The following is a 26,979-nucleotide window of genomic DNA, read 5'->3' on the forward strand; positions in this document are numbered from 1 at the left end:
AAGGCCGCACCTGTTGTCTCCCGGGCCACTATACACACCTCATCTTGCTGGGACTTTTTTGAGACATCCCATGCAGACAAAACAGTTGCGGTCTGCAAGATTTGTTAGAAGGGTATAAAATGTGGCAGAAATGTCAACCACCTGGGTACAAGCTGCCTAAACAGGCATTTGACAGCCCACCACTCGGCCCGTTGGCAGGAGCATTTAAAGAACCCACAAAAGGGCCAAAGATCGGTCAGTATGCCTCCTAGTCCTCCTCGCGCTCCTCCCCATGCTCCACCTGCTCCACCTGCACATCAGTCTGTTCCTGGCCCTGCTATAGTCACTCGTCACCTGTTGGCAGCCTCCACTGACAGGGATGATGATATAGCAGGCAGTGTCGCATCTACCTCCAGCACACCACCAGCTGTAACATCTAGACGCCAAATTTCGATTCCACACATGCTGGAACAAAAAAAAATGTATACTCCCCGCCACCCACATGCCCAGCGTCTAAACAGTAGTTTGGCTAAACTACTGGCTCTGCAACTATTACTATTTAACCTGGTAGAGTCTGCTCCCTTCCGTGACTTCGCAAAATGTGCAGTTCCACAGTGGCAGGTGCCAAGTCGGCATTAATTTGCCCGTAAGGCCCTGCCATCCCTATACCAACATGTGGAAGGCAATGTAGTGTCGTCCCTGGCCAAGTCAGTCAGCCGTAAGATACACTTGACGGCTGACACTTGGTCAAGCAAACATGGGCAGGGACGGTACATTTCTGTCACTGCTCACTGGGTGACACTGCTTGCCAGCGGAAGGGATTGTAGCCAGGGCTCGGTGCTGCAGCCAGTGTTGCCCCCACGTCTGCAAACAGCTGGTGGTGTCGCTGATCCGGGTAGATCGATCACTTCTACCCCCTCCTGCTCCTCCTCCTCTACCTCCTCCATGCCCTCCTCTGCAGAATGGTCCTTTGAATATGATGAGGTACCACGTAAACGTTCAAAGGGCTATTCTATGTCTCAGGCCAAAAGGTGTCACGCAGTGCTGCAGCTTGTGTGTCTAGGGGACAGGCAGCACACTGCCCCTCAGATTCTTGGGGCTCTGCAGGCACAGGCCCAGAGGTGGTTGACACCACGCCAGCTGCAGCCAGGGATGGTGGTTACTGATAATGGGTCAAACCTCCTGCCCTTCGTCAGGGAAAGTAAACCCATGTGCCATGCCTGGCGCATGTCCTGAATCTCGTGGTACAGCAGTTTTTGAACTCGTACCTGGGAATGCAGGATGTGCTAAGGATGGCAAGAAGGGTGTGCAGTCACTTCAGGCGGTCGTACAGTGCCACTGCACGTTTGGCCGAGTTTCACCTGCCGGTACACCGCCTCATCTGTGACATGCCCACCCGCTGGAACTCCACCTTGGCTATGCTGCAGCGCCTGTACACGCAGCAGAGGGCCCTCAATGAATACCTATGCGAGTACGGCACCAGCACTGGCTCTGCGCGCCTGGGCTTCTTTTCACCACGGCAGTGGCTTTTGATTAAGGATGCATGCGCTGTCCTCTCGCCATTTGAGGAGGCCACAAGGATGGTCAGCCAGGACAGCGCATGCATCAGTGACACCCTACCGGTACTGTTTTTGTTGTAGCACAATGCGTGGCATTATGGACAGGGCACTGGAGGCAGAGCAGCAGGAGGAAGAGGAGGACTTCCTTGCCTCTCAAGGCCCCCTTTATCCTGAGAATCCTGACCCCATTATGCCTAGCTCCCAGAGGCCCGAGCAGGATCCAGGGGTGGAAGAGGAAGAGGAGGAGGACGATTCTGCGGGAACTTTTGCAGGGTTTGAGGAGGAGGAGGAGGAAGACATGCGGCAATCTGCAAGGCCTAGTTTGACTCCCTCTGGACACTTTGGAGTAGTGCGTGGCTGGGAGGAGGAGGAGCCCGTTCAAGATAATGTCGTTTTGAGTGACCCCGAGGAGTCAGCTTCTCAGGCCTTCGCTAATTGGCGACGCATGGGAAACATCATGCTTCAGAGCCTGAGAAAGGACCCCAGAATCAAGGCCTTAAAGAGACTAACCACTATTGGTTGGCCACCCTACTTGACCCCCGGTACAAGTCTAAAGTCTCGGAGCTTTTCCCATCCACCCAGAGAGTCCACAGGATCAAATCCCTTGAGGACAGTCTCAAGAGGATTCTGGTGAACAAGTTCCCCAACTCCCGTAGGGTGCAGGGGCGGGGACAACCTACCATGGATTCTACTGGTGGTCACGAGAGGAGCGTTGGAGAAGGTGTGCGGTTGACGGATGCCTTTCGGTCTTTTTTTAGTCCTCACCGCCCAGGCCTCTCAGCTGCCACATCGCATCGACAGCATCTGCATCACATGGTGGACGATTACGTGAGGGCACAAAGTGACACAGAGGGCTTTTCATGTGACGATGCCGATCCATTGGCATACTGGGTCTTAAGATTAGACCACTGGCCAGAACTAGCCCAGTATGCCATGGAGTTGTTGGCCTGCCCTGCTTCCAGTGTCCTATCGGAACGGGCATTCAGCGCAGCAGGAGGATTCGTCACAGACCATCGAACGAGACTCTCCACCGACTCAGTCGACCGTTTGACATTCATTAAAATGAATCAGTCGTGGATATCAAGCTTTGGTGCACCTGATGCAGACCTTGTAGACTAGGCTATCATTGTGATGTGGCAGCTGAGCCTCAGTTTAAGCCTGGACCATGGTGCCACCCTCAAACCCTCCTCTCATTCTCTTTACGTTCACAGAACCTCATTTTGGTTATAACAAAAACTACCATGTTTGCGCACCTGTTCCACAGGTGCACACCTTTACAATTTTTGGGCCTCCTTCAACACCAGCTCTTTGGGGTTAAGGTGGGGAGGCTATGCTAAAACAAAAACTACCATGTGTGCGCACCTGTTCCACAGGTGCACACCTTTACAATTTTTGGGCCTCCTTCAACACCAGCTCTTTGGGGTTAAGGTGGGGAGGCTATGCTAAAACAAAAACTACCATGTGTGCGCACCTGTTCCACAGGTGCACACCTTTACAATTTTTGGGCCTCCTTCAACACCAGCTCTTTGGGGTTAAGGTGGGGAGGCTATGCTAAAACAAAAACTACCATGTGTGCGCACCTGTTCCACAGGTGCACACCTTTGCAATTTTTGGGCCTCCTTCAACACCAGCTCTTTGGGGTTAAGGTGGGGAGGCTATGCTAAAACAAAAACTACCATGTGTGTGCACCTGTTCCACAGGTGCACACCTTTACAATTTTTGGGCCTCCTTCAACACCAGCTCTTTGGGGTTAAGGTGGGGAGGCTATGCTAAAACAAAAACTACCATGTGTGCGCACCTGTTCCACAGGTGCACACCTTTACAATTTTTGGGCCTCCTTCAACACCAGCTCTTTGGGGTTAAGGTGGGGAGGCTATGCTAAAACAAAAACTACCATGTTTGCGCACCTGTTCCACAGGTGCACACCTTTACAATTTTTGGGCCTCCTTCAACACCAGCTCTTTGGGGTTAAGGTGGGGAGGCTATGCCAAAACAAAAACTACCATGTGTGCGCACCTGTTCCACAGGTGCACACCTTTACAATTTTTGGGCCTCCTTCAACACCAGCTCTTTGGGGTTAAGGTGGGGAGGCTATGCTAAACAAAAACTACCATGTTTGCGAACCTGTTCCACAGGTGCACACCTTTACAATTTTTGGGCCTCCTTCAACACCAGCTCTTTGGGGTTAAGGTGGGGAGGCTATGCTAAACAAAAACTACCATGTTTGCGAACCTGTTCCACAGGGGAACACCTTTACAATTTTTGGGCCTCCTTCAACACCAGCTCTTTGGGGTTAAGGTGGGGAGGCTATGCTAAACAAAAACTACCATGTTTGCGAACCTGTTCCACAGGTGCACACCTTTACAATTTTTGGGCCTCCTTCAACACCAGCTCTTTGGGGTTAAGGTGGGGAGGCTATGCTAAACAAAAACTACCATGTTTGCGAACCTGTTTCACAAGTGGACACCTTTACAATTTTTGGGCCTCCTTCAACACCAGCTCTTTGGGCTTAAGGTGGGGAGGCTATGCTAAACAAAAACTACCATGTTTGCGAACCTGTTCCACAGGTGCACACCTTTACAATTTTTGGGCCTCCTTCAAAGCCAGCTCTTTGGGGTTATGGTGGGGAGGCTCCGCCAACACCAAAACTACCATGTTTGCGCACCTGTTCCACATGTGCACACCTTCATAATTTTTACGCCTTCTTCAACACCAGCTCTTTGGGCTTACAGTGGTATGGCTCCGCCAACACCCAAACAACAATTTTTGCGCACCTGTCACACAGATGCATATCATTGCAATTTTTTTCCTTACAAAGGCAATTATTGCCTTCATTACCAGCACTTTCATAGGGATATGGTGTCAAGGCATCGTCGGCACCACCAAAGGCCCAATTTTTAAGCATCCTTTACTTCTATTCAAAGTCAAGAGACAACAGTATTCATCCAAAACATCTCTAATCTTGTTCACTCTGCACTACATTGTGGCCCCTACCCCTAACCCTAAGCCTCAATGTATCCGTGCATATATGTCTGTTTCTTGTGAGAATTCAAGTTAAAGTGCACCAAACACCATTTTACATGAAATAAAGTGCAACTACATACATCTTTGGACTTCTTGAAAACATTTGGTAATAATAGCCCCATTGTGGAAATACACCCGTTAATTATATGCACATTTAAAGAGACAGCACCTTTTTCCAAAAAAAACTCTAATCTTGTTCCCAGTGCACTGCATTATGTCCCCATCATACACATTGGCTGTGCCGTTGATTAGGAGCAAAAGAAAGGTGCGGTTAAGCAAAAAAGTCATTTTTGAAGGTTTGGTATGCTATAATTCTGGTTCTGGACATGCTACAGAGCTGAAACTTCACAGGTACACCTTTTAGACCCCCCAGACACTAAATCCAAATCTCTCTTTTTTTTTTTCAATAATTGGCTCTCTATCAAAAACGACAATTTTTAAGAACTTTTTTTTGTGTGATTAATAGTCCCTGGGGCATGACCCAGAACCCTAGGCACTTTTTAGGGGCATTTATTGGGTTTTAGGGCTTCAAAATTGTGTTTTTTGATTCCAGAAGTTCGGGTCCCATTGATTTCAATGGGGTTCTGGAATCCGAACCGAACTTTCCTGAAATTCGGGTGTTCTGGTCGAACCGAACTTTTTAAAAGTTCGATCATCCCTAGGTGAAAGGTGTAGGAATTACAACAGTTTGTATATGTGCCTCCCACTTATTAAGGGACCAAAAGTAATGGGACAATTGGCTGCTCAGATATTCCATGGCCAGGTGTGTGTTATTCCCTCATTATCCCATTTACAAGGACCTGATAAAATGTCCAGAGTTAATTTCAAGAGTGTTATTTGCATTTGGAATCTGTTGCTGTCAACTCTCAATATGAGATCCAAAAAGCTGTCACTATCAGTGAAGCAAGCCATCATTAGGGCTAAAAAAAAAAAAAAAACCCATCAGAGAGATAGCAAAAACATTAGGTGTGGCCAAATCAACTGTTTTGAACCTCCCTAAAAAGAAAGAATACACCGGTGAGCTCAGCAACACCAAAAGACCCGGAAGACCATGGAAAACATCTGTGGTGGATGACCGAAGAATTCTTTCCCTGGTGAAGAAAACACCCTTCACAACAGTTGGCCAGATCAAGAACACTCTCCAGGAGGTAGGTGTATGTGTGTCAAAGTCAACAATCAAGAGAAGACTTCACCAGAGTGAATACAGAGGGTTCACCACAAGATGTAAACCATTGGTGAGCCTCAAAAACAGGATGGCCATATTTGAGTTTGCCATGCAACATCTAAAAAAGCCTTCACAGTTCTGGAACAACATCCTATGGACAGATGAGACCAAGATCAACTTGTACCAGAGTGATGGGAAGAGAAGAGTATGGAGAAGGAAAGGAACTGCTCTTGATCCAAAACATACCACCTCATCAGTGAAGCATGGTGGTGGTAGTGTCATGGGATGGGCATGTATGGCTGCCAATGGAACTGGTTCTCTTGTATTTATTGATGATGTGACTGCTGACAAAAGCAGCAGGATGAATTCTGAAGTGTTTCGGGCAATATTATCTGCTCATATTCAGCCAAATGCTTCAGAACTCATTGGACGGCACTTCACAGTGCTGATAGACAATGACCCGAAGCATACTGCGAAAGCAACCAAAGAGTTTTTAAGGGAAAGAAGTGGAATGTTATGCAATGGCCAAGTCAATCACCTGACCTGAATCTGATTGAGCATGCATTTCACTTGCTGAAGACAAAACTAAAGGGAAAATGCCCCAAGAACAAGCAGGAACTGAAGACAGTTGCAGTAGAGGCCTGGCAGAGCATCACCAGGGATGAAACCCAGCGTCTGGTGATGTCTATGCGTTCCAGACTTCAGGCTGTAATTGACTGCAAAGGATTTTCAACCAAGTATTAAAAAGTGAAAGTTTGATTTATGATTGTTAATCTGTCCCATTACTTTTGGTCCCTTAAAAAGTGGGAGGCACATATACAAACTGTTGTAATTCCTACACCGTTTACCGGATTTGGATGCAAATACCCTCAAATTAAAGCTGAAAGTGCCCATTCACACTACCACGACTTGTCAGGCGACTGATCAGCCTGACAAGTCGCGGTCCATGCAGTGCTACGGGAACCGTTCTAATAGGAGTGACTCAAGTTGCTCCGATTTAGAAAATAGTTCCTGTACTACTTCGCAGGCGACATCGGAGCAACTAGCATTGACATTCATTATATGAAGTCCGTGCAAGACGCGTCGAAGTTGCGGTGCACGCGACTTCACAGGTCGCCCCCGAAGTCGTGCCGCAGTAGTGTGAACCAGCACAAAGTCTGCAGTTAAAACACATCTTGTTTGTTTGATTTAAAATCCATTGTGGTGGTGTATAGAGCCAAAAAGATTAGATTGTGTTGATGTCCCAATATTTATGGACCTGACTGTATACTGGTTGGTTGTGTATATATATATATATATATATACAGGAATGCCTAAATATTTCTCTTTCTTTCTTTCAGAATGTCTAAAGTTAGACAGTTAGTCATTATGTTATGGTTTACCACCACCGGAGCACCCCCAAAATTGTATCCTATTGACAAAGTGCCTATATTTTTATACATAAATTATTCTTGTATATTTGTTTTTCCCTTTTCCCCCTTTTCCAGGTTTGTGGGATACTCCTTGAAAAACAGTTTTGTAGAATTTTTGTAGGGGGCGGCTGCCCCAGAGCCAATGGGGACATGGCTCATTTTGGTGGTGGGTGGATGTAGATCCTAGGTGGGTGCTAGTAGGTAAATTATAGTTTGCTCCATCTGCTTATGAGGGGAGCCTAATCAGTAGTTAGGCCTGTTGCATGTGTCCATGTGTGATTCACTTGGTCTGAGGGAGTGTCCCCACTGTGTCCAATAGGGGAGCCTGTTAAACAGTGGAGGAAACCTGGCCAGTGACACACAGGCTTTTGTAACTATCCCAGTGGGTTGGCACAAGCAGTGGTACATCCTGGGATATGTGATAAAAAGCCAAGGGCACATGTGACAGGGTGTCTTTGGGCGGGAAGCCAGGTCCCAGGAGGAGGGTGACGGCTGTTTCTCCTCCTGTCAGTGTGGAAGGTGGTCACAGGCAGTCGGCCTAGTGGACCAGAAGTGTGGTGCTGAGCCAGGAGGTCCAGTGGATTCTGACCAGTGGAGCTGAAGGCAGAGCGACCTAGGGAAAAACAGTGTCCATGAGTACCGGGAAGCTTGCCAGGGGTCTGCCCAGAAAGGGGACCGCTCCAGAGGAGAGTCAGTGGACAGGGGCTGGCACACACAGCAAGTGAGAAAGGGGATGCCAAGTTGAGACCCTGAAGAGGAGCTTTAACAGGAGCATATTCATCTATCTTCACTTCTGTGTCAAGGTGAAGCAGCGGCCTTGTCGCATACACTACAGCTAGTTGTCCTCAAGATTGTGCATAGTTCATAGTTGGAGTATCCCACTCATCCCTTCTCCCATCCCAGTTCAAAATAAAACACAAAAAAATCAAATCCCCTGGACTGTTCATTGTCTGAGCCAAGCGTTAAAGTGATACGTTTCTACAGACTGTTGCTATGGGTAACCCAGGGGAATCCAATCTCAGCAGCTCCCTAGAGGGCAATGCTACATCATAAAACTGAATAATCACTAAACATGTCCCATAATGGATCCAATTTTTTTTATTTATTAGGTGCTGCCAGAGCACAAAGTTTCTTTTTTACATATTGGAAAAAGTTACAGAATACCTTTCTTTCATGAAAGCTAAAACAACAACTACTCACTCGTGTATCGCTATCTACACACGTTTTATATATTTTTATCATAAAAAAGTTACAAAGAATAGAAAAAACAGCCATATAGAGAACAGTAGTATATATGTAAAAAATCAGTGCTTTTGCTATCTAGATACAGTATCTCACAAAAGTGAGTACACCCCTCACATTTTTGTAAATATTTTTATATCTTTTCATGTGACGACACTGAAGACTTTGAAGACAATGTAAAGTAGTGAGTATACAGCTTGTATAACAGTGTAAATTTGCTGTCCCCTCATAATAACCCAACAGACAGCCATTAATGTCTAAACCGCTGGCAACAAAAGTGAGTACACCCCTAATTGGAAATGTCCAAATTGGGCCCAAAATGTCAATATTTTGTGCGGCCACCATTATTTTCCAACACTACCTTAACCTTCTTGGGCATTTAGTTCACCAGAGCTTCACAGGTTGCCACTGGAGTCCTCTTCCACGACTACATAATGGAGCTGGTGGATATTAGAGACCTTGCGCTCCTCCACCTTCCGTTTGAGGATGCCCCACAGATGTTCAATAGGATTTAGGTCTGGAGACATGCTTGGCCAGTCCATTACCTTTACCCTAAGCTTCTTTAGCAAGGCAGTGGTTGTCTTGGAGGTGTGTTTGGGGTCGGTATCACGTTGGAATACTGCCTTGTGGACCAGTCTCCAAAGGGAGGAGATCATGCTCTACTTCGGTATGACACAGTACATGTTGGCATTCATGGTTCCCTCAATGAACTGTAGCTCCCCAGTGCTGGCAGCGCTCATGCAGCCCCAGACCATGACACTGCCACTAGGGATGATCGAACGGTTCGGGTCGACCATCGGTTCGACCCGAACATTGGGTGTTTGAAATTCGGCCGAATTCCAAACTTTTTGCGGTAAAAGTTCAGAATTCGGCCACCAGAACCGCCCAAAATGCAATGGGACAGGAACTGGGCTTTAAAAGCCAGTGATTGGCCCAGAAACATCAGTAAAAGCCAATTGAGGGGGCAGGAGTCTACTAGGAATGTGATTGGAGTGACAACGGGGTCCAGAGGCCAATCAGGAGTGAATGCGCCCCCCCATACGCCCCCCACACGCCCCCCATACGCCCCCCAGTATATAAAATAGTCCCGCCAAACCTCTAGCACTGTAATACAGAGGCTGTGGAAGAGAGTGGAAGAAAGTGGAAGCATTTGTGTTTCTCCTGCTGCTTGTAAAGCTCCAGTGTCATTTTGCAATTATTAGTGTGAGGAAAGGGATATGAAGTGTAGTTAGGGTACTATATACCATTATAGTTAGATTCAAAAATCTAGTTTTTGTAGGGATAGCTTTAGGTGTCAGGGTGACCATAGTGTAGTTTAGGGTGACCTGACTCTGCCATGTCAGGGTGACCGTAGTGTCGTTTAGGTGACCTGACTCTGCCATGTCAGGGTGACCGTAGTGTAGTTTAGAGTGAACTGTCTCTGCCATGTCAGGGTGACCGAACTCTGCCATGTCAGGGTGACCGGTTACGCCAAATTTAACACACCTGCTTCCTATTCACACCTGGGACCTTGTAACACTAACGAGTCACATGACACCGGGGAGGGAAAATGGCTAATTGGGCCCAGTTTGGACATTTTCACTTAGGGGTGTACTCACTTTTGTTGCCAGCGGTTTAGACATTAATGCCTGTGTGTTGAGTTATTTTGAGGGGACAGCAAAGTTACACTGTTATACAGGCTGTACACTCACTCCTTTACATTGTAGCAAAGTGTAATTTCTTCAGTGTTGTCACATAAAAATATATTATAAAATATTTACAAAAATGTGAGGGGTGTACTCACTTTTGTGAGATACTGTATATACAATAAATAAGACAAATTAGATGACATGACAATTGTAAAAGTATAAAGAACACAATATCAATGTTTCTATTTCAGTAGTATAAATAATTTTAGGCTGTACATTTCATATAATGATTTATACTCAAAAAACTGCTGTGTAAGATAGAACAGGTATATGTGGGGAGACTACAGTCTTAAAGGGATGAAATGCTGGAATTTTTGTAACTGCTACTAAAACATATAATTGCTTATTCTAAAAGCAGTTAAAATTGAATGTCAAGCAATGATCCTTGCTGATCTGACTACAGTATGCTTATTTCTCATTGGTTGCTCTGTATTATGGTACGTTAAGCATTAGTTTACTTTAATATATAATACCACTGGCATAATATCCACCTAATTTCTGTTAGCAGAATACTGGTAATAGCAGAAAATATTTTAGACTAACACGTTAGACTAATTTTAGGCCAATTAACAGAGGACCTTGCCAAAACTAGTGCATTTTTTACTCCTATACCTAACAGATAAAAAGTCGGAATTGCATTTTGGGCTCATTAACATGGGTGTGCAAAACATTGTATTTAGTTGCATACAGTACAGCGTATACTTTTGTACACATCTAAATGCAGCACTAGCAATCAATGGGGCCATACACACAACTGCTTCTGCAAAAGAAGATATATGTCACTTTTAGTGGTATACAGTAAACCGGACTGGACTCCAGCTTCCCGATCACCAGATCACTGTAATTGTCCTTGATTGGCTATCACAGTGAGCAGTCACTGTACAGCCCACCCATGTGTTGTTTTTTTTTTCTTCTCCAAATGAAAAAAAAAAATACATTGTATATCTCTCTCTCTCTCCTTGCCAGGGGAGAAGGATGTAAACAAATAAGTGTATAAAAAATGAAAAAAAAAAAAAAAATCTAGATCAAGGCTTGGTCAGAGTCAGAGTCAGGATTAGTGTTAGGGTCAAAGGTCAGGATCAGTAAATGTTGGGTAGGATTTAAAAAAAAAAAAAACAAAAACATTTTTTAAATTAGTATTAGTATCAGTGTGTTTTAGAAAGAATAAAAAAAAAAATGCAAAATGCGCACTATTGTTTCTGGGTTCTACTATGGGTACAAACAACAAATAATATGCACAAAATGGTATTACTATGATTGTTAGGAGCAGGAGATTTTTTTCTGGGTTTTTCTTTGGTGGTAAGATATAGTAAAAGCAAGACATTTACAGATAATTTTTTTTTTCTCACTATTTTGGGTTAGTTTTCCTAATGCCTCGTACACACGCACCGATTGTTGGCCGACCAATCAGCCGTCTTTTGTCCAGTGTTGTTGTGTTGTTTGAAATGTGCTCTAGACTGCACACGAATTTTGTCGGCCAACAACAACCAACTGCAGAAGTGATGTCATGTTCTGGTTATCTTTTCGTGTGTTTTTTCTTCTCTGAGCATGCCCAGTCTTGCTCATCACATTTTTGTCTGCCGAAATCTGTACTGACTGAAGAACAATCGGCCGTTCTGGTGACGGCCAACAAAAATTTTATAGCATGCACACCAGATTTTGTTCGGCTGAAAAGTCGCAGTCGGTTGTCGGAAGCATCATACTAACAAGCCGACAATCGGCCGATCGGACGTTGGCCGAAAATTCACGGCCAACAATCGGTGCGTGTGTACGAGGCTTAGGGCTCCTTAAACACTGGGCAGGCTCCGTTTGAGTCTGCCTGCTCAGGGGGGAATCCATCTGCTGATCCCCACTGAAAGGGCGGATGGCTGGTCCGTGTTCGCTCCACTTTTGCAGAGCGGACACAGACACAGACCTCTCTACTCTATAGGTGGTTGGATGTAAACAGACTGCCTGTCTATTTACACCGACTGCAACCCGATCCAAGAGACGGATGGGGAATGGATCCCCACCTGTCTGTTTTTAGTGGACAGGATTGGATGTCAGCAGGTGTCAACTGACACATGTTTGTTGACACCTATTTCTCCATAGATGAAACTGGAGGGTCCAATCGGGTCCACCTAAAAGACTGACAAATGGACCCAATCGGATGACCTATGTGAAAGGGCCCTAACACGTGTCAAAGTTGCAAACTTGTGCTCAGGCATTAGGATTTGTTTTGCCCTCCATCACAAAGAGGTTAAAATACCTGTCTTCCATTCCCTAACACTGCACCCTCTCTCCTACCGGGTGTAGTGGGGACGTTTTAGCTTGCCTACCTGCCAGCTGCCCGTAACCAATGAGGGGAAGCAGGGAATGCATAACTCTGCCCCCTCATTACACACTGCTGCTAGGGGTGGTTCAGCACACCTCAAATTTTCAATGCATGTGACATCCTTCACACTGTGCCCCATCACATTACTGGTGCAAGTGAAGATGGTACCAGCACACGAGGAGGAGAGCAAAATGCACTTGTGTATAGCCTCTTCTGCTGTACTGAAATTGTTTACTTTGATTCGCTACACACATCAGAGGCTGCAGTAAGTTGGATAGATTACGACTTATTTTTTGGCTGAAAGACATCCAGCATCATTTAGCTTTTCCTCGCCATTCTTACTATTCCTAGTCCACCCCTCTCATTCATTGTATTTAGAGAGGGGGTGGGTGAGGGAGGGAGAGAGAGGAGGTGAGGGGGGATGAAAGAGAGGAGGTGAGAGAAATGGGGGGTTGAGAGAGAGGGGGGGGTGAGAGAGAAAGAGAGGGGGTGTGAGAGAGATAGAGGGGGTGAGTGAGAGAGAGAGGGGGATAAAAGAGGCGGCTCTAGCAACCAGTGGCCAATAAAGTCTCAGGTGGTGGGGGGGGGGGGCAAATTTTTTGCTGCCCCCCTGCAAAGTGCCGCCCTAGGCCTGGGCCTTGTTGGCCTAGGCCAAAATACAGCACTGCTGACATCCACATATCCAAGGCATGTTATATTTGTATAACTCCTCCCTCTGAGAGAAATACTGAGACAGGGCGCTGTGCTGTTTTCAGGAAGTAGAGCACCCTGCATTGCATAGAGAAGCACAGAGACCAGCTGATGGCACTAGGTCCAAAAAACAAAACAAAAAAAAAAAGGGATGTAATGAAAACTGAAAGGTTTCCTTAAAAATGTCCTGATATTGATGAGGGGGTGAAAAAGGACAACATATAAGCAGCTTAGACTTCATCTTTAAAGCAAAACCCAATAGTGACTGATAGTGACCGATAGATTGGCTATGCCAATACTATCAATGTGGTTCACGTGTTAGTGGTCTTGGGTGTCCATCAGAAAGTACCTTGAAAGTAAAAAAGGGCAAAACTTGACTCTGGTGGAATGTCGTTAGTGGTAAGCAAAAATCTAATATTTGTGAGCTATATATATATATATATATATATATATATATATATAAAAATAACAGTTTTAACATTCAGTGGTTCTTAAAGAATAATGTTCTTATTGTTGGTCATGAAATGGTAGATTCAGCTCTTGTCTTCTCAGGTGCTACACGTTTTAAAATGTAGCTAATAAAATTTGTTCGCAGCTATAATGAAAGACTTTTGTCCTTTTTATGTATTCGTGATGAAGCCCTAAAATAACTGAAACCGGGGGGTTTCTAACATTCTTCAGTAGAACTGTTGCAGCAAATTGTTGCACAAGACCTTCTGCTTGCTGAGTGCTGCCAGTGCCAATGCAAAAATAAAGTGTTTGATGATTCTCCAAAATACAGAAATCCCTGGGTATCACCAGCACCAAAAACCAAGGCTAATTTCAACGAAGTAGTCTCCCACTGTAAGGTGCTGCGAGATTGGCCATCTTCTTTGGGGAAATGGTTTCCATAGTTTTACATTAGAATACAAAATGGTATCATTGTGGATTTCCTTGTGCTCCATTCTAAAGCCAGTATTGAAAGCATATTGAGACTCTAGAAAAAAGGTAAAAAAAAGAAAAAGGAAGTTAAATGTCATTCCCAGGTAACTGATTATTCCCCCAAACAACTAGTGCATACATAATATCTGTTAAAATGATGGAACAGGCTTTGGAGGGTAATTATTTACTACAGCTCCATTGCTAACAAGATTATCAACTCTCTGCTTATACTTTGGAAGACGAACAATATCAGTAGCTTACAACAACACAATGTTACAAAAGCCATATTGTTTCCTGAAATTAATTTTTTTAAGGATATTAATCCCTTTTCTTTCTTCCCCTTCCCTGCATTTGGTAAGGAAATATCTATTTTCTATTTTCTGCTCCGTGCCAATTTTTTTTTTTTTCACTACCTGGTGGGTTAGTTGGTAGAATAAGACAATATGGGCAGGGAGGTATGTGTATATTTAGGCCTCATGCGTAAAAGCCCATTTAATGCCCATTTTAATGCCCCTAAATACCGTTGCATGTTAGCTTATGTGGCCATGCAAATCAGGCATTTAGAGAAGTATTTTAGGATTAGTATTTAGAAGTAAAAAAAAAAAAAGAGAGAAGAGCTTTATGAGCATAATGAACGCGCAAACATTTGTGCATATCAACAAATGTATTCCAATGGCCAGAATAATTTAATATTCTGGTCAGTAGAGTGTGTTTTTGCTAAAAGCCATACATACACAACATTACAGGCATTTTTTTTTACATGTTCTGGCCGAAAAAATTCCAACATATTTGGAGCATACAGTCACATGCCCATGTATATTAGGCCTTAATGCCCATACACACGATAGGAAAATCGGAAGAAAAATTTTGTATGACAAACAATCGGCCCATTATCTGATTGTTTGTATAGTGCTTTTGACAGCCGATTCCGACTTTTCAGGCGACAAAACCTGAAGGTGCAGGCTAGAAATGTTTTACTGAACACAACATCCGATTTTCGTTTAATTAGTACAGTTTTTGAAATAAAAAAAAATGTAAGAATACGCATACTCAGAAATGAAAGAATATATTACAAAACAATTCAACACATTACTTCACTTCCGAAGTTGTATTCTGTTGTAAGAGAATTTATGTAAATTGAGTAACCTCTTAATTTTCGATATGAGCATGTAAAAAAAAAAAAAAAAAAACTGATGATTATTTGGTTTGATAACCTCATCGCGTGTACCAGGCTTTACTGTTTATTCTTGACAAGTGTATCAAGTGTTTGGATAAGTTCATATAATTTAGGGTCCATTCAAACATAAGCATTGTGTTGTGGTGCATCAAAACGTGTTACAGTACACATTAATGTGCCTTGTGTTAAGGAAACCCATTGTTTAATAATTTTCTTCCAGTGCATCACAACTCATGAAAAAACTTAGGACTCTTATTTTTGCAATGCATCACACCACAATACATGGTATACTGTATGTGTTGTGGTGCGATGCTGTGCTTTGTGTGTGGGACTCTACTCTACAATACTTTTAGTGCCATTCAAACCGAGTGTGTTGCTGTACAGTGTGGTAATGCAAGTTGTCACAACACACAATTGTGAATAGGTCCCCAAAAGAAAAAAAAGCCAGCTCCGGCTTTTAAAAAGATATCAAACAAGATGGAACAAGCAAATTTCTGTGAAAATATGGAAGTTTCCACTAAGTATTTATGAAAGTCATCAAAATATAATTATTGATGATCAAAACACAATGAACGAAACAATTTATAAAAAGCTGATTTTTTTTTTTTGCAAGTCCTACACGAAGGACCGGGTGTAAAAATAAAATAACAGTTTTGTATCTTTTGGGTTTTTCATGGTATTCCCACCAGGTTAAGTAAGCCCATCATAATTAGAATTCTGTTATTTCACTTCCTAATTGACTTTCCTTGATTATTATCTATTTCCTGCCAAGTAAAGATGCTGAAGCAGCTCCAAATTCTAATACACTAATTGAATCCAGTCGCTTCCTATAAATAATATATCACACTGGAGTTTGTGAAAGATTTCTGCAGCCTTGACAATTTCTAAAAAGAGATCAAATGTATGAATCTAACAAATAGTGTATATGTTAATGCATTACCCTCCAAGTGAACAAGCAAGGGAAACTTCCATCTTAATTTCTTATTTGTAGAATGCTAAGACCTCATTCCCATAGACATATTGATTGGTACCCTTGTGCAGAGGACCATGTTTACTTGCCTGTCATCCAGAGATGTGCATCATTCTCACACGGATGTATACTTAGGAATGTGTGTAAAGATCCGTTCAGCCGTTCATCTGGATTTAAACAGTCTGCACACTACACCTGTGCCTCCCCAGTGGGTAAAAATGGCTCTCTGCATAGGTGTACTGATCAGTGCACCAAATAAAATGAGACCTAACCAATAATACTCTTAAGTTACTGAAAGTAGTTAAAAAATTTAATCTGACTGTATAGACATATGGGAGAAGCCGCTGCTGGCTTGTTCCAATGCATTGCCACCAGACTTTCTGCCAAAAAATGCACACAGCATTTTGCTGCACTCTTCCACAAGGACACAACCACAGAACATAGACAGTGCGGCTCCTGTATCTGGACACACAAAACCTCATTTATTCTGCACTCCATAACCAAGAATACAATACTGGGAATCCCCTCGCTTAGCAATGGTGAATCACAGGTGCAAGGGAGCTGGAATATAAAACAGGCCAAAATGCATGCATTCTGCAGATGGCCTACAGGTAACTCAAGCTACTGTTCAAGGTGATAGCTGTTTATTGTTCCAGAGCAATGTCCATCTGTCCTCATCTGACTCTAGCTCCCTCTTTGACACACACCATGTGGACTCTCTGACAAAAGCGCCTGCTTTTTATGTGGTATCAAATGCTCTACTGTGAAAACGTTAATTTATGTGGTGTGCACCAGTCTTTGCTTAGCAGCACCTGACTCTCCACAGCCTCAAGAAATACTTTTCTAATATATGCATAACTTGATTGTGCACTTATTAATGTCTCCTAAGGTTTTTATTGAAATTTTTCCTATGGATAAGAAGAAATGGGCTGTTCCTGTAGGAGATACAGCCATTAAAGTTCTCCAAAACATCTTACAGTTTCTATTGAGGATGTTCCCTCTCTGTTGATAGGCATCTAAAAGCCCTCCTAAAGACCTTCTTTGCCCATACCTGTCCTGCTCTGCAGCCCGCTACCATTGCTGTATCGATTTGCCAGATTATTGCTAACTGCACAACACAAATCCAAATCAGAGCTTAACACCTCCTTTTGTTGCTAGCCATAGACTCCCAAGTCCACCAAGTCAGCCCAGAAGCCCTCCTCATGATGAAAGGGCACCCCTACTTCTAAGCATTTTCACCAGTTTGGTTCCAATATGTCCCGGGCCTCTTGGTCCAATAGTTTTTTTCAATGGGCTACAAAATATACTTTCTACTTCTGCTCCCTCTTTGATTTTTACCTTCCAATCTGCAGCTACAGACCCAAAGAAGGCAGATTTATTGACCGCTTTGCACAACTTTCAGGCACAAGGAGTGGTTGCACCAGTTCCTTTTAGAAGAACCATTTCAAGGTTTCTATTTAAACTTTTCTGCACTCCCAAAACCAAATGGAGGCATCCTCCCAATGCTGGACCTAAAATATCAAAACAGATTTATTTTTGTACTAACATTTCAGATGGGATTGATGAGATCTGTTATTACTTCTCTCAGAGGAGGGGAATTTCTGGCATCAATAAACATACAAAATGCTTATCTATACATTCCCGTCTTCCCTTCACATCAATGCTTTCTGTGTTTTGCTGTAAATAACCAACACTTCGAAATTGTAGCTCTTCCATTCAGGCTCTCCCCTGCACCCCACATGTTAACAAAGGCCCTAGCCCCACTACCGGCTCCTCAGACAACCCAGGACATTCATGTTATCGGTTTCCTGGAGGATGACCTACTGAAGGATTACTCATTCTCAACCTTGGCTACCAACATTTAGATGACTTTTCAGCTCCTCTAAACCTTTAGCTGGATAATCAACTTTCCTGCTCTTCAACCCTCAAACCATCTAGAGTACCTTGGACACAGCCCAAGACAGAGTTTTCCTTCCTCTGGAGAAACACCTCCTTTTGCTTCCCTAGGGTCCCAGACAATGATCCTCTGCTCAAAAGGATACCCCCCAGGTGGCTTTTGCTTAATGGCAGCCTCCTTTGAGACAGTTCCCCTTGCCCAGTTTCACCCTTCAATCCAACATACTCATGACATGGAATAAGAAAATTCAATCCTTGGATCACCCAGTACTCTCCCTGACTGGGTGGATCTCCAATTCTGCCCTGGAATTGGGAAAGTATATCCTTCACATGCCCTAGAAGGGGGTGACAACAGATGCCATCTTTACAGGCTGGACCTGGTCCCCACAGGAGTCTAAACTTCCCATCAACATTCTGGAACTGAGACCCATCATATTCTCTCTTCAACACTAGACCTCAAACCAGTCATGATACAGTTGGACAATGCAGTGGCCTACTTAAGCCATCAAGGGGGGAGGGGCTCAAGAAGTCAAGCTACGCTTAAAGAAACACATCTGATGATGTTCCACATTCTAGTGCTACCATTTAATTTAAATGCATTTCCACTGTGCCCTATCCTAATAAAATTTGTGCGAAATATAGAACAACTGTATTATCCCAAACAGGGATTGATTTTAACAGCACATGTTGCTGATTTGAATGAAGTGAACAAAATATGGTATTTTAGATATTTTTCCTTTGCCTCATGTTGGGCCTGTAAAAGTTCATATTTTTTTGGAGCAATACGTTCTTCCTTTTTTTCACACACATTCTAGTTTTCTTGGCCATCCCCATACCAGCATTGGACAATTGAAAGTAGATTTTCTAAATTGTCAACGCCAAGATCCAGGGGAGTGGCCTCTGCACCCAGAGATCTTTCAAAAGCCTTGTTTAAGGAAGGGGAAAACCAGATGTGGACATTCTGGCCTTCAGGTTCGACAACAAGCTAAACAAATTTGTGGCCAAAACCAGGGATGCTTTAGCTTTCGCAGTGGATGTTTGGTGAGTTCTTGGACTAAATTTGAGTGGGTTTATGCCATCCGTTCAATAAAGACCCTCCTTCAACTGCTACACAAGATAGAGAAGGAAAGGGCTCCAGTCATTCTCATTGCACCAAATTGGCCTGGAAGTACAAAGAAATAAACTTTTGGCGGACGATCCTTGGCCTCTTCCAAACAGACCAGACTTACTGGCCAAAGGCTCCCTATTCTATCCTGCTTCTCAGTCACTGCTTTAACAGCATGGTTGTTGAAACCAAAGTCCTAAAGAATAGGAATATTTCTGACTCTGGTATTCCTACCTTATTTAGAACAATGTCCAACACTAAGTAACCTCCTAAAAATGCTTCACTTACCAGGCCCTAGAACAATTGCTGCTAAAACATACCAGTCCTGTTTCATGATCTTAGAGGCACATCTGGACCTAAATCTAGTATCTGACTCTTATCAAGCTAATGTCCAGGCAGATAAAAAAAAAACACTAAATAATCTAATTATACAATTATTAAAATACGGTACTTTTTTTTTAACCGCAGCTAGTTTGTCTATAGCATTGTACAGCAGAACTGGGAAAAACAAAATAATACACTATTAAAAAAAGGAGCCTGCAGGCTCTCGGGAATGTCAGAGATTAACTCATCAGTCTGCTGCTGCTCCTTCAATCTCTAATCACAGGCAGGGGCTTGAGAAGTGACTAGACTGTGTTGCTTAATTGTAGCAGAGAAAAGTGAGGTCTGTCACATGGCTCTGCTGCCTGCCAGGGTTGTGTGAATATTAAGAAGAACAGCCGTCTGTCTGTAGTCCAGCTTTCTATCTACTTTTCCTTTCTACACATACTGTACAATTTTAGGAGAGAGGAGTTGCCTCTGTCACTAACTAACATTGGCAATAAATATTGTGATAATCAGCCAACAAAAGGCCTTTTTTTTTTAATACTTAGGACACCTATGGTATGTAACAAGGATGCTTGGACATGTGGTATTTTTGCTTTATAAATTACAATGGCTGCTTATCAGTGTCTATGATATTGATCCTGATGATGACATTATTTTTGTATAGACAGGATTGAATCTAGATATCCCCTACTATTTAGTGCCCGTTGCCCAAGGCATCCCTTATGGTTGGTTCCCTTCCTAGCCTGTGGTAAGCCTTACTTTATCTTTATAGAAGCAGATTCTATTTCTTTGAACTTATGATATATCTTTGTTATTATTAAGACTGCTTTTCTATAGCTATCAGTGCTCTCTACTCCTGATGAAGCGGGAATAAACCGCGAAACATGTCGAGAAGATTTCGGATAGGACTTATTCGATAGACTGTATGATCTTGTCATTAATATTACTAAGTATATATCCGATCATTAGAGAGCCTTTTTAGTGCATTTAGTGGCATTTACTGTATATGTAAATTTTCCCCTTTTCACAATCAATTTGTAATAAAAAATGTTTTTGTAACCAATTACTGGTGTCTATAATAGTACCAATAATGTCCATACAAGCCCCCACAAAAATGCTCTACTTTTGAAGACAACGATGAATCCACAGAATTGTAATTTAGCTAGCATACATGTTTATGTTCTATTCATTTTTACTCTCATCTTTTAAGCCAGTCAGGTAAAAAAATTAACGTACCTTGATATAGTATTCATGTTTAGACAGACTGATCATTCCTTTGCTTTTTATCACCTCTTCTATTCTGTAAATCTGATGCTTTCATTTTCTTTTTTGTTTTCTTATCAATAATAGACTGGATCTGAGCAAGGTCAAGAGATACATTGGAGGAAAGTAGAACTTCATAATTTCCAAAGATTTTGTGGAATAACTGTATATGTTCATGATAAAAACCTCTGAGGTTTGCAATGTCCTCTTTAATAGAGGCAATCGAAGAACTGAGTCGTTTTAATGTAGTTTCAACTGTATCATTGCTATTAATATTTCTTTCAGCAAAATAAGACTCCAGCTTATTCATTTTCTCACTAAGATTCTTTATGTCCTTTTTCAAGATGGCAACATCATTATGTTCAGACTCATCAGTATCCCTTGATGCTTCGTGGCTTGGTTCCATATGAGCTAAATTGCCTTGCTGGAAAGGACTATAATAGGTCTTTCCTTCAGTGTGTTGTTCAATATTGAAGATGGTGGATGTAGCTGGTGAATTGTCTTTCTGTATTTGCATCTCCAGGAAATTCAGTCGGTCAGAAATAGAATCAATTGTTATCTGATGCCTGTCTATCCTGTCCACATTATTACTTAGTGTTTCATACATTTTTGCTATTGATACATGCATTGCTTCAGGGTTTTGTTCTGAGAAAAGGTCTAGAACTTCTTCACCCAGCAGTGCTTCCAGAACTCTCTCATGTCTTGTTGCGTCATCCAATAGAGAACTGAATGAACTGTCGAGATTTTTGATATGATCGTGTATCTGATTATTTTCTAACCGGAGAAATCTAACATCATCAGTAAAGTTTGTAGCTTGAGATTGCAGCTGAGTGGTGACAAGCGTAAGCTTCCGTCCCTGTTCTTGCTGTGCTGTTAGAGACTGACGGTTAAGCTGGAGTTCCAATGAGAGATCTTCAACTGAATTTTGCAATGATATCTTTGAACTTCCTTCTTTTTGTTTCACATCTTCAATTCCATACAAAATGTCCCTATACTGGTTAGAGAAATTCCTCTGTATTTCCACAAGAGCAAGAATGTCTGCATTCATTTTGTGACAGTCACAATCCTTGAAAAGCTCATCAATACTTTCTTGTATACTAGCAATAGTGTAGTTGAGCTCCATTATCTGTCGTTGAATTAAGACTTTGTTTTCCTCCATAATTAGACTTTTCTCCATGAACTGAACCTGTACCTTTTCATTATTCTTTTTGGTGTCTGTGCGAAGCTCTTTAATCCATTTTTCCAGAGTAGAAATATTCTCAAAAATGACATCTTGCTCTGTTAGTAATTCTTGAATCTCTTTCTCATGCAGTCCAAGAGTGTCATTAATCTGAGGACTTGTAATTGATACCACTTCCCCTTCTCTTGGTCTACACTGTAATGTGATATTCTGAGATAAATCAAATAGATCATCCTGAATTTGCTCCTGACCCCTTCGAAGTTCACCAATGCTGAAGTTCAAATAGGAATACTGTGCCTGTTGCATCTTCAAGTTCCTCTTTAACTTCATGTCTGTGTCTGTTTTAAGCATTGTGAAGTTAAAGTGGATTACAGCCTGCTGTGTATGAAAATGATTGGCCATTTCATGTTTTAGCTGCTCGAGTTTGTCAACATTTTCCTGAATTTTTGATTCAAATTTTGTTCCCAGCTCATAAAGGTCTTTCTTGGGTACAGTGTTCTCCAGGAATGTATCTAATCTCTTTCTGTTCGATTCAACATTTTCAGAGAGGTTCTTGACCATGTTATTCAGATTCTGGAGACTTTTGTTAAAGCTGTTCCACACAGGGTTAAAATGAGCCTTTAGGAAGTTTTCCACATGTGGTAGAAACACTTCTCGTAGGAGACGATCATCTACTTCTAAATCTTTAAGAAATATAAAAAAATATATATATAATCTTTATTTCATATGAGAAAAACAATGGAAATATTTGATATCAACATCCCCTGTGCCTTTAAGGAGGAGGTGGGCTCCCTCTAGGCTTATGTGCCCTCCACCTATCCATTATAATACATTTGCTTCTACTATGGAGGCTCTTAAAATGTAGAGTTAGGACTGCAGATAATACTAGTGGTGCCATGAAGTGGCTCTACAGCTTACGCAAATATTTGCAATTGTGTGCAGACTAAACCCCTGTGTTTAACACAAATTGTTAGACAGGATAATGTGGTTGGTTGCAGACTGGTCGGTAAGCTGAGCTGGGAATTTTCTTTGGTTTTGTTTGACAATCATTGCCCTTCCAAGGGGCTCCTTGCTGCAAAGGCCAGTTGTAGCTGGGGACAGTGGCCATTTGTTTGTAATGTTTTAACACAAGCCTGAACCCACCTGAGCTATCCCACTGGGAAGCTGTCATAGCCAACAGCCAATCATAGGCAGCAGTGGCATTCCCTACTCTTCAGCCACATGTATGCAAAGGACATGTATACACATGGCTGGGTGCAGGCAATGCCTTTGCCGCCTATGATTGGCTGTTGGCTTTGTCCAAACAACCGTGAGCTCATTACCAGTAATGAACATGGTTAGCATGGTCTGGATACAACGAATGTTGCCCAGTTTTCATTCTTTAGCCAACTGGTATGCACTAGCTAGATTTTTCTTAAAGTGTCTGTCTGGGAAAAATAATTCAGTACATTTACTTATATTTTGTTTCATTAAAAAATGTTGTAAGAACCAAAGAATACCTATTGATTCTACTAGAAATACAGGGAGCTCCTAACTTCGTCTAGAGTGCTGACACCACTGTATCTGCCGCACCTAAATCCCAAACAGCAAGGTCTGTGCCTGAGTTCTCTGCTGGGTACAGAACACCCCCTTATATGTTATGGAGATAAAGAGAGGGGAAGTAATTTGAAGTCCAGCAGAAAAATTATGCTTGGCTTTGCTGTACTTGCAGTGGTTTTTAAGAGGCAAGCATAGAGAAATGTGCATTTATTGCAGATATGTACTAATTTTTTTTTTTACCAGACCTATATTTAAATGCATTAAGTTATCATCTAAACAGAGAGTATGGCTTCATGTTGTTAAATTGCTAACACACACTTAAGAATGTCAAAAAAACTGATTAAAATAGAAAAATAGTCACCAGTACACAAACCTGAGCATTCTTTCCATGCATGGTCAATGACAAGTTTACATAAGTTGTTAAATATTGCTGTCTTAATAAAAAAAGGTAACCCAGACATCTTCCATATTGGTGCCAAGTCAAGACTCAAAGACGGCCCCTATGGTCAGGGCTGTATTTAGTATAACAACATTTATGGACCAGTGTTACAGGGGACAGCACCAAACCTAAAAAATGACAGTGGATATAGAAAATAATCACCCTCCCCCCTTTAAAATAATCACATTGTGTTGCTTTCCAGCCTGAAATGAAGACAGACACATATTTTGTTTTATTAGCTGTGCAAATTATAACATCCAAGTGAAAGATGTAACACCAACATGTCAGAAAAAAGTAAAAAAGAAAATTAAAAAACAGAATCACAAGCTGGAAAAGGGATCAACTCTCTCTCAAAAAATGACTTGTAAACTCAATCAAGTCTAGCTAATCACCTTCTCAATGGCATACAATGCCATTTGACTCCTAACTATGATCAGCTGTGGTCATTTTGATTAGTTCAGCATAAAAAGAGCTTTCCTAATGCATTTCAGTTCCTGGTAGTGCAACTGAAGCAAACAATCAACTATGGGTGGTAAGGCACTGTCAAAAGATCTCTGGGATAAGGTTGTCAACAGGCACAAGTCAGGAGATAAACATCAAAAATCCACAGATGGCTTACAGGTATGGGTCATTGAAGCCATTCCCAGTAGCCTTCCTCATGCTGAACAGTTCAAACGTCTATGTCAACAGGAAACCTTCTGGATTTATTCATTAAATACCCCTTCGCCAGGAGGACCCAATGAAGAAATTGAGGTGCACTCCTTGTTATAGTCCCCCATACCCCCATTTGCTATAATAGTCCCATAATGATATGGTCTATTGGTATAATTATTGTACTATATTGGTTTATCATTAGAAATCACATTATCTCATTCTTTTCACAGTGGGCCCTTACAGTCATTCCCTCACAATTATTTGCACATCGTGTACTCTTCTTCTGGTTGCTGGTTGGGGGTGGTGGTTGGTTTCAACAATATAGTAAGTAAATAGTGTTATAGTATTTATTCTAATCTCCCCATTCCCCCTGTTCCAAACTTTCTTTTCCTCTCTCTAGATATTATGTCTACTGTGATTTTACATACTTTCTGTTTACAATGAAAATATTTTTTAATTCTTCTGTAGTCTTTAAAATAATCAATGTTTTTGTGAAGATATGTTTTTTAAAAAATGTGTATTGCATTATATTTTATATAATGTTTTTATTTTTTGTTCCTCTCCTTCATCTATACCCACCACATAAACTTGATTCAGGGACTTTTTTATGTGATTTCCATATTGCAATATTACTGGTCTACTGTCCCTTCTAGTTTCATAGCAGCAGCAGCAGCAGCAGCAGCGATCCAGCCTAGTCAGCCTGTTTAGTGTGTATTTAAGCAGCTAGCCATAGCCCTTCAGCAGTAGCCCTTCAGAAGGAGCCATCCGCTCCGAGTGGATAGCCTTTCCTGTCTCCATGGATTGAGTGTCTCTGGACTCCCCGCACTGGTGACGTCACTTCCACCTCCTCGTCCCATGCTGGTCCAATGCAGAAGCACAACACAGGAGAGCCAGCCTTCCATCTTCAGTAGTGTTTGGGGTGACACAGTCCCCAGGAACTCAATGGAACTGCCAGACTACATATCTCCAGATATTTTCACACTCTTGTAAGTGTTTTTAACTGCTTGAAATAATTGAATTCCTTCTAATACTGAACTTAGTGGCTCCTCCCCCCTCCTTTTCTTGTATATGTTACAGAGCATGAGCACTCTCTGAGGATAACTGCCTGAATTATAGTATACACGGTCTGAATGGACAGCAGATCCACCTTATGTCCCAGACAAACAGTCCAGGTGACTCTTTAGCATTTAAAATTGTAGAGCACCACACTCCCATTCGGTTTTCTTTTTCACAAGTCAGGAGATGGATACAAAAAAAAATGTCAAAGGCTTTATCAATGCCTAGAAGCACAGTGAAGTCTATTGTAAGGAAGTGGAAGGCATTTGGTACAACCTAGACCCTCCCTGGATTAAGACCTCACTCCAAACTGGAGGAAATGGCCTGGAGGAAATTGGTCAGAGAGGCTACCAAGCAGTTGCAGCAATTTATGACAAAGAGTGGTCTATGTGTGCATGTGACAACAATATTACAAATTCTCCACAAATGTGGCTTGTATGGGAGGGTTGCAAGAAAAAAAACACTCCTCAAGAAAGGCCACATGCAGTCACGACTGAACTTTGCAAAAATGCACCTTGAAGAATCTGAGACCACATGGAAGAAGGTGTTATGGTCATATGAGAGTAAAATTGAATTATTTGGCCTCAACAACAAACGATAGGTCTGGTGGAAATCCAATACAGCTCACCATCCAAATAACACCATTCCTACAGTAAAGCATGAAGGTTATGGGGGTGTTTCTCTGAAGCAGGGACTGGAGCACTTGTCAGGATAGAAGGAAAAATGGATGGGGCAAAATACCATCAAATTCTTGAGGAAAATCTGCTGCCTCTGCCAAAAAGTTGTCAATGGGAAGAAAGTTTACCTTCCAACATGACAATGACCCAAATCACACAGCAAAAATGATCACACAGTGATTGGAGAAGATAAAGGTGACTGTCATTGCATGGCCTAGTCAGAGCCCAGACTTAAACCCCATTGAAAATCTGTGGAGTGACTTGAAGACTGCAGTCAACAAACAGTCACCATCAAATTTAACTAAACATAAACAGCTCTGCCAAGAAGAGTGGGCAAATATTGCAAAGTCTAAATGTGCAAAGTTAGAGACATATCCCAACAGACTAAAGGCTTTAATTAAAGCAAAAGGTGGTTCAACAAAATACTAACACAAGGGGGGTGATCCTTTTTCCAACTCAGTGATTCTGCTTCTGAATTGCTATTTTATTTTTTTCTGACATGTTGGTGTTATATCTCTCACTTGGATGTTATAGGTTGCAACAAGTAAATACAGCTGGATAAAACAAAACCTGTGTCTGTCTTAATTTCAGAGTGCAAAGCAACAAAATGTGATTATTTTAAAGAAGGTGATTCTTTTTTATACTCACTGTACAAACTGTGATCACTTTTTCCTTATTTTGTTTCCCTCTTCTCTTCATATT

At 42.2% G+C, this 26,979-nt stretch overlaps 1 protein-coding gene across 1 annotated transcript in view; it reads right to left on the bottom strand.

Annotated features, from left to right (window-relative positions):
• Window positions 1-13,916: 13,916 nt before the first annotated feature.
• MMRN2 (multimerin 2) overlaps window positions 13,917-26,979 on the bottom strand; it is an 87,089-nt gene continuing 74,026 nt past the window's right edge. Inside the window, exons 6-7 of the mRNA XM_082269348.1 lie at window positions 20,706-22,595; window positions 13,917-14,049 (exon numbers count right to left, since the gene is read on the bottom strand). Coding sequence (XP_082125474.1) covers window positions 20,725-22,595 — 1,871 coding nt within the window. The 3' untranslated portion in view covers window positions 13,917-14,049; window positions 20,706-20,724. The remainder of the gene's footprint in view (window positions 14,050-20,705; window positions 22,596-26,979) is intronic.

The sequence above is a fragment of the Pelophylax lessonae genome (genome assembly GCF_965119305.1).
Source record: "Pelophylax lessonae genome assembly, chromosome: 9".
NCBI lineage: Eukaryota > Metazoa > Chordata > Amphibia > Anura > Ranidae > Pelophylax > Pelophylax lessonae.